The sequence below is a fragment of the Leguminivora glycinivorella genome, chromosome 17 (assembly GCF_023078275.1).
Source record: "Leguminivora glycinivorella isolate SPB_JAAS2020 chromosome 17, LegGlyc_1.1, whole genome shotgun sequence".
Taxonomy (NCBI): domain Eukaryota; kingdom Metazoa; phylum Arthropoda; class Insecta; order Lepidoptera; family Tortricidae; genus Leguminivora; species Leguminivora glycinivorella.
The window spans coordinates 5,740,012-5,747,969 of NC_062987.1; the positions used below are offsets into that span (position 1 = coordinate 5,740,012).

Consider the following 7,958-nt stretch of genomic DNA (forward strand, 5'->3'; position numbering starts at 1 on the left):
TAATTGGCTTGGTAGAACAACGATGCATGGTTCGACATAGCCCCTATAGTTCCCTAAAACAAACACCGCGCCGAACCTCTTTCAGACATTCCTATATATCAACTATATTATTTGAGTCACAAAGTAGATTTTTCTGCTCTGTTTGTAAGTTAGATAAGAGTTTGCGATAGCAAATTGCTTAGAATTTCGTATGGGCCATGTTTGGTTAGTCAACCGGGAACATGCGAACGACGCAGCTTGTCCTAGTCGTCGTAGCCTGAGACAGCCAATCATATCTCTTTGTTTCCAGCCGATTCAGCATGCACTGTTAAATATTCAACGATTTATCAATCAAATTCTCAACGGAAAGGCATGCAACAGGACTGGTTAAACTACAGCCCGGTACCAAAACAAAATTAATAAGACGATATTAACCACTAGGGCCACTTGCACCAACGAAAATGATGGGGTTAACCCACCATTTCATATGGAATTTGACAGATGACAGCCCACTAACCCTGAGTTAAATAGTTGGTGCAAGTGGGCCTAAACTAAACCAATAGTACTTAAGGTGAGATTTCAAATTCCTAAGAGTTATTACTCTATATTCATTGCTATAATTATTGGTCGATGCCAGAGTAATTGGTCAATTCATATTTAGGCAGAAATAGCCAAGGCTAAATAAGTGTTATCTATTGTAAGAGTGCGCCTTACTTTACCTTGTTTTTTTCTCGAGGCCTACGAAATTTCACATATGAACCAGGGTACGTAGCCGAATGGCACAAACGCTCACGAAACGAAACTCTCATAAGATATCTATCTCTATCGCTCTTGCGTATTGGCGCGACAGAGCCAGACTACTTTTCGCGGCGTTTCGTTTTCGTTTCGCGTCGTAGAAATGCCATTCGGCTACGGGGCCTGAATTGAATAAGAGAATTTTTAGATTATGAACCGGCCCCGTAGTCAAATGGCAATGCAATCTATCTCTATCGCTCTTGCGTATTGGCTCGACAGAGCCAGACTGAATTTCTGCGGTTTTTCCATTCGGCTACGGGGCCTGATTACCTTAACATGAAATACCTATTTGGTCTATCTTTAAACGCTGATATAATTAATTATTAATTTATTTAATTAAACGTATAAAATAGGCTGTACAATAAAACTAAATTAAATCTAAAAAACCTAAATAACTCTAAAACTAAATAACTTACATTTGATATAAAAAAAAACCTACTGGAAGAGGCCGCCCCGCGCAACCCCTGGTGCAAAAGTGCCCATCACATAAATATTCATTTTATTTTCATTTGTACCTATAAACCTACCTACCTATTCGTTGTCAAAATCTAGATACTAGCAATTAAGAATTCATAATAAATGCACTCACTTATTTACACTCGAAAACGTCTACCCAAAAGTGACGGGCAGACTAACAGAGTAGCATGCGAATTGAATCTGAATACATTGTCGGCATAACTAAAGAGGTTGTCGGTGTTTGCTGCAGGCCGTGGGCCTAAACTCCATTTTATACTGAACCCCTTGCATTGCAAACTGGTTCGCTACGACATCAGCTAGGGGTCCGAACGGTGCATGCGGGGGTCCATACAAATTGGCTGTCTAATGACATTGGGTTGTTCCAGGCGAATGCTTGACTGACAGTCCCCTGTGCGGATGTCGGTTGATACATTGCCATCGTACAACAAACAACAAAAGCAATATCTATTTAGACAATTTACTGCGAAGGGTTTGGTTCTTAGACTGACAGATTAAATAAATTAAGAGATCAAAGAATAAATGGAGTTATTTTTAAGCGTCTTCGTAAAGATAAATTTCCAATTACTCAACACTGAGTAAATTTATAAAAAAGTCGAGTTGAAGTTGTTGATAATAAAAAAAATACCGAACATTCTCCTCACGTGTGAAAGTCAACACTTCGGTAACACCAAGCCAACACTGACATTGGCAAATTCACCCTGTGCAAATTGGCAAAAGCCAAAGTAGGAAAACGAAAACAAAAATTGAGTTATTTTTAAACGTCTTCCTAAAGATAAATTCCCAAGTACCCAAAACTTAGTTTTATAAAACAATTGAACTTAATAAGTAGGTGTATTTTATTTAAAAAAAATAGGTATACAAGTAGCTGAAGTAGCTTTCGACATTGTTTATAGGTGTGTGTTGATAAAGTCGGTAAATGACGTCACCCTGGCGAATGCTGAAGGGAAAATCAGCTGGCAACCGAATGCGATACCGAAAGAGGTGATTCCAATCTGAAATATAAATTTAATGAGGAATAAACAATAGTAAAAGTACCATAACTCTATTCGGAAAGTGAAGAGTCACGTAATACATAATATGCCTATTTGTTCCCGTTAATTTTACGACTCTTCTCTTTCCGAACAAACTCACTTGTCTCCTTGAAATTCGCTATCTAAACCTTAGGTATGGATAAATTCACCACGACTCCAACTCACCACAACAGGTCTTCCGTCCCTGTACACAATCAGTGGTCCACCAGAGTCACCGCTGCAAGTGCCCACGCCGCCGAACCCTCGGGTGCAGATGTTGGACTCTTGGATCACGAAGGGAAAACCGATGGAACAGGCGCTGTTGGTGATCACGTTGAGAGTAACGTGGCTGAGATACTGATTGGTTGTGAGAGAACCACCTGTAATTATAATTGGAACTTATGATTCGCATGCTTGCCTCCTACTTAATTCAGAATCACAGAGAACCTCCTATAGAGTAGCAATCTTGTATATTTTGTTCGCGATACGAGTCACCAGTGTTTGGGGTGCGAGGAGCGGGCGGGGAATGTGTTAAGCGCGCTGTGATTGGACGTTTCAAGGACGGCGGGCAGTCGCGCCAGATGAAAAGGGACAGAAGTATGACTGTCCCTCTACTGACGCGTAGTGGCCAATGTAAGTTGACCTATGCCGGCTCTGAATAAATTATAAATATGACTTATTTGTGGAATGTAATGCCGTCTGTTTTTAAATTTGAGCTTCTTGTTACCTTTCCACACCATTTCACACTACAGGTGGACATCTTTAAGGCATCAAAATACCCTTTCCCAATTTTTTGGTCGATACTGATCGGGCACTAGGCTTGTGTCGTTCAAAATGAACACGCGCTGCTTTCGGGTCTGTTACTTGGTCGATACTGATCGGGCACGGCGAGCGCCCGCGCTTATATCAGTGCAAATACTAGGAAGGCTGGCGACCGCGAGTCGTCTTGTAATGGATGTCTATAGGGGTTGGTCTGTGTTCAGAATGTTTTAAATCTAAAAGATAAGCGGATTCATATCGTAAAAGTCTGTTGTATTACTTGTATTTTACCACGTTAACTTTTAGCTTACCATCAGAGGTGAGACCAAAACCAGAAGCAATAGCGATTTCGCCAGCGAAGTTTTCGTTCAGCTGAGCTCCAGATGGCAGGGCGACAGGGATAATAGTTGCTGAAAATAACAGTATTTTTATGAACAACTACTTATTGACGCAGTACTTAGCTACAACGCGAAATCATAGTAAAACTGCTTAAGGAACTAATTAGCAGATCAAAACAGAAGCGTTACTGATGATAATTAATTTTTATCCACGAGGATTATCATCTAAAATCGTAACGATACAAATGATCGGACTTACTCAGTAATTTAAAAATGCCTGGCATTTACGCGTGTTTTGTTTGATAACGATGACGAGCACTTACGCGAAGTAGGAACCGCATTCGGCAAGTAAATAACAGCTATATCGTTCCGAATGAGCGCCGGGATCCATTGAGGATGGAGCACTACAACACTTGTCTGCACCCTGGTTCCACCAGTGAAGAGCTGCACGGTGCCCAGCACCACGGTGAAACGCCAGGCCTGGTTCTGGCCGTCGAACCAGCAGTGGGCGGCTGTCAGCAGCCGCTGGTTGTTCACGAGCACGGCACCGCAGACCGCTTGGCCGGTAAAGCCGATGAGGTCGATTAGGAGACCAGCCTGTGTGGGGAAGAGGTTTAGGTTTACACCTACTATCAGAGTTCAGAGCTTCAGAGTAATTTACGATCTGCGAGTTACCTACAGATACCAAAATGTCATCAAAATTGACCTTTTACCACAAGTGGGTATCCTTTGCGAAGAGATGAGATACGTTTTTAATACAAATACCTAAGTACCTACTTAATATCATTGAAATGAATACGAATTCTCCAGCAGCGAGCGTTACCATATCCCTTTCCCAAGACGTTTTCCAAAAATCGGACTGAAATCAGTTTATTTATTCGGATGCTCGTCATCTATTTTCTTCCCGTCGATGATCATGACACTGACATCATCCAGGCATCCAAATATGTACATGGGACTATACACCCTGTTTTTATTGCATTCCGTTAACTTAAGGGAAAATTCTATAGTTCCAATACAATCAATTTCTCTAAGAAACTAGCCTCTTAACTCTTACGGCTATCGAATTATTAAAAAAAAAAATTAATTACTGAACACGTGTGTGCTATCCCTTTTAATTACCTCTTCCTAATGTTATTTGTTTTGATATGTGCCGTCAAACACGTGACAATTACTTTAATGTTATGATTAAGGTCCTCTCACACTAATTAATTGAACCTAACTGCGAGTCGAATTTAACGGGAAAAAAAAACGCGGTGTTTGCATGTATGTTTTTTGGGTACGTATCACAATGTCTAAAATTAAAAAACCTAACGTTAAATGACCTACGTTCAAAATACCTAAAATCAAAATACCTAATGATTTTAAATACCTAAGCAAGTTACACCTACGCACGAACTACCGAAATTTAAAATACCTATTGGACTAAATACCTAATGTTTGAAATACCAAAAACTATGTAACCTAAATTTTATACACCAACATTTGAAATACCCTATGGTCAAAATACCTAAAATGATTAACCGATCAAAATACCGAAGTAGTAGGGTAGGTTCCGCGAGCGTAAAAGAGGGTATTTTGAAGTATTGATTTTAAGCATAGTATAATTACGCATCATGGTCAAGACCAATAGAAAGCGCCGCGGCATAGAGTGGGGGCTGTCCAACGTGCTGGAAGATTTAGACTATGCCGATGATCTATGCCTATTGAGCCACACACGCGCCGACATGCAAGCCAAATTGGACGACCTACGGCGAGAGGCTTTGGAGACGGGACTCAAAATCAACACCAGGAAGACCCAAGACATGAGGTGCAGAGCAACCAGTTCGGTACCGTTGCTCATCGGCACAGAGGGTGTGGAGACAGTCCACAAATTTACGTACCTTGGTAGTGTAGTGTCGGAAACTGGAGGGACCGAAGAGGACATCGCTTCGAGGATCGCCAAGGCGAGAGCAACCTTCGCACGACTCCGTCCTATATGGCAATCGCGGAAACTGACTCGGAGAGTTAAGCTCAAGATATTCCGGTCCAACGTGAAACCCGTGTTGCTGTACGGATGTGAGACGTGGAAGGTCACTAAGGACATCTCGCAACGGATCCAGGTCTTTGTCAACCGCTGTCTTCGCCGCATTCTCGAAATATACTGGCCCGAGAAAATCTCCAACACAGCTCTGTGGGAACGCTGCGGTGAGACGCCGATCAACCAGCAGATCAAACGCCGCAAATGGAACTGGATTGGCCATACGCTCCGAAGGGACCCCGACCACATACCGAGGCAAGCCCTAGACTGGAATCCCCAAGGAAAGCGAAGACGTGCCCGCCCTAAGCAGTCCTGGCGGAGGACGATCACTGCAGAAGCGAAGGCGATAGGGATGACCTGGAGCGAAGTAAAGCGCGAAGCTCAAAACCGCTCGGGATGGCGACGCACTGTGGATGCCCTCTGCCCCATCTAGGGGACACAGGACATTAAGTCAGTAAGTCAAGTAAGTCATAATTACGCATAATTTATCTAGGCATATTTTTGTTTGTTCGAATATATGTTGTGCATAAAGGTTTTTCGTCGAGTAGTTTTTATGCATAACATTGTTTAGTCGAAATTTATCACGCAGAATTTTTATCATAGCTAAATACTGCTATATTGATGTTGCAGTTCTAACCTAACCTAACCGCGACATTCGTGCATTCTTAACAAAATATTACACTCAATGAGGATTATGTTTTTTCTTGAGGTCGCAGTTCTAACCTAACCTAACCTAACTCTCCCGACTGCATTTAGTATGGGTGGTTATTCTGATTTTAAGAAATATTCTTAATACAATTTTGCAAATCAATGTTATTCATAAAAAAACAATCGGCGTAAAAAGTATTATGCGAACTAATTTTCGTACAAAGTAATATTAGTATTATTTTATATTATGTTAAATATGTTTTCTTCCAAATTAACATTCGTCGAAAATCGATTATGCGAAGTCTGTTATCCGAAAATCGTTTCGGACAGTTAAAGGCATGCCAAATAGAGGGAACCCAATTGGTTTAAATCCTATATTAGAGTAGGTTTAGGTTAGGTTAGAACTTCGCCCTTACACAACAACGAACGGCTTTTAAAGTAGGTTTAGGTTAGGTTAGAACTGTGACCACGCGCAAAAACAGTTTACAGATTAGGTTTAGGTTAGGTTAGTACTGTGACCACACACAGAAACAAACAGTTTACAGAGAAGGTTTAGGTTAGGTTAGAACTGCGACCCTACATATCAACGCACGACCTTTAAAATAGGTTTACTAGGTTTAGGTTAGGTTAAAAGAAGGTTACGTTAGTTGTCACCAAACATAAGAACAAATAATATACAAATTGTAAAATTTTCGAAAAAATTACAATTGAAATACTTAGGTATACACAATTACACAATTGAAATAATATTACGCGAAATAAATGTTATTTAATGTAAAACAAAATGAAATGTAAGAACACAAAACAAAATACCACGATATAAAGTATACTCGGAATAATTTATCTACGAAGTAAAAGTCCACGGTTTAATTTGACTTGTATCGATCATTCTGCGATATGAACTGTCGATGAAATGAAATGATTTGAAACGTTGTCTTTGAAATAATATTCGATTAATTGTCCGTCGACGATTCAAGGGTAAACCGGTTATTTAAGCCCCATTTATTAGACATTATTGCTTTTCGGATTTAATCATTAGGTATTTCGATTTTAGGTATTTTGAACATAGGTTATTTAACGTTCGTTTTTTAAATTTTAGGTATTTTGAACGTAGGTCATTTAACGTTAGTTGTTTTTATTTTAGACATTATAATATGCACCATTTTAAACTTTAGGTATTTTGAATTTCGGTCGAAACACCATTATGTATTTTGATTTTAGGTATTTTGAACGTAGATCATTTAACGTTAGGTTTTTTAACTTAAGACATTGTGATACGTACCCATGTTTTTTATGTACAAGAAGTGCTTTATATGTAAATGTATAAAAGGATACTATATATGTATGGGTACAAAAAATAGGTACCCAGGTGCTTTTCGACCGTTGTTGACTGCATGACTTACTTGGTGAGGAAACTGCCCGGGTGACGAGGCAGCACCGCCTACGATCCTAGACTGCTCAGGGCTATTGTTGTAGGCGTCTTCAGCCGCCTTGATCGCTTCCAAGCGAGGCACACCAAACCTGGTCAAATACCCGAACGCAGTTAGACTACTCGAAGTCTCTTCTGAGAACTCCGCATAAGCGGACGCTACCAACAGAGCCACCAGTAACAGCTTCATAATGCCAACTGTCAAACGCTTGGAATGAGCGAAGTTCTTTAATAACGATGAATTCTGATCAAAGTTATAGATTAAGTATGTCAAGATTTGATATGATTAATCGGTTGCAAAATCAATGACTGCACTTAATCTGTTGTTAATTAAGCCATATTAAGCATATTAGGTATATTTACTAGTTTTTGACACAATTCTGGGAATCTATTTTAACTCGATAATACCTATTACCTAATTCCCGGCGTTTGAGCGTCGGCGTTCGGCGTAAAATCCAAGAGTCCGAGAATCTATATAGGTAGTTCGTGGTAAATTCATCCCG

At 40.2% G+C, this 7,958-nt stretch overlaps 1 protein-coding gene across 1 annotated transcript; it reads right to left on the reverse strand.

The window, feature by feature from the left end:
• Positions 1-2,063: 2,063 nt before the first annotated feature.
• LOC125235372 (brachyurin-like) lies at positions 2,064-7,656 on the reverse strand. Its single transcript, XM_048141922.1, has 5 exons — positions 7,430-7,656; positions 3,682-3,955; positions 3,332-3,430; positions 2,448-2,641; positions 2,064-2,243 (listed from the first exon to the last, which is right to left on the reverse strand). Exons 1-5 carry the CDS (start codon positions 7,643-7,645, stop codon positions 2,139-2,141), a joined length of 888 nt encoding a protein of 295 aa, XP_047997879.1. The 5' UTR covers positions 7,646-7,656; the 3' UTR covers positions 2,064-2,138.
• Positions 7,657-7,958: the final 302 nt, after the last annotated feature.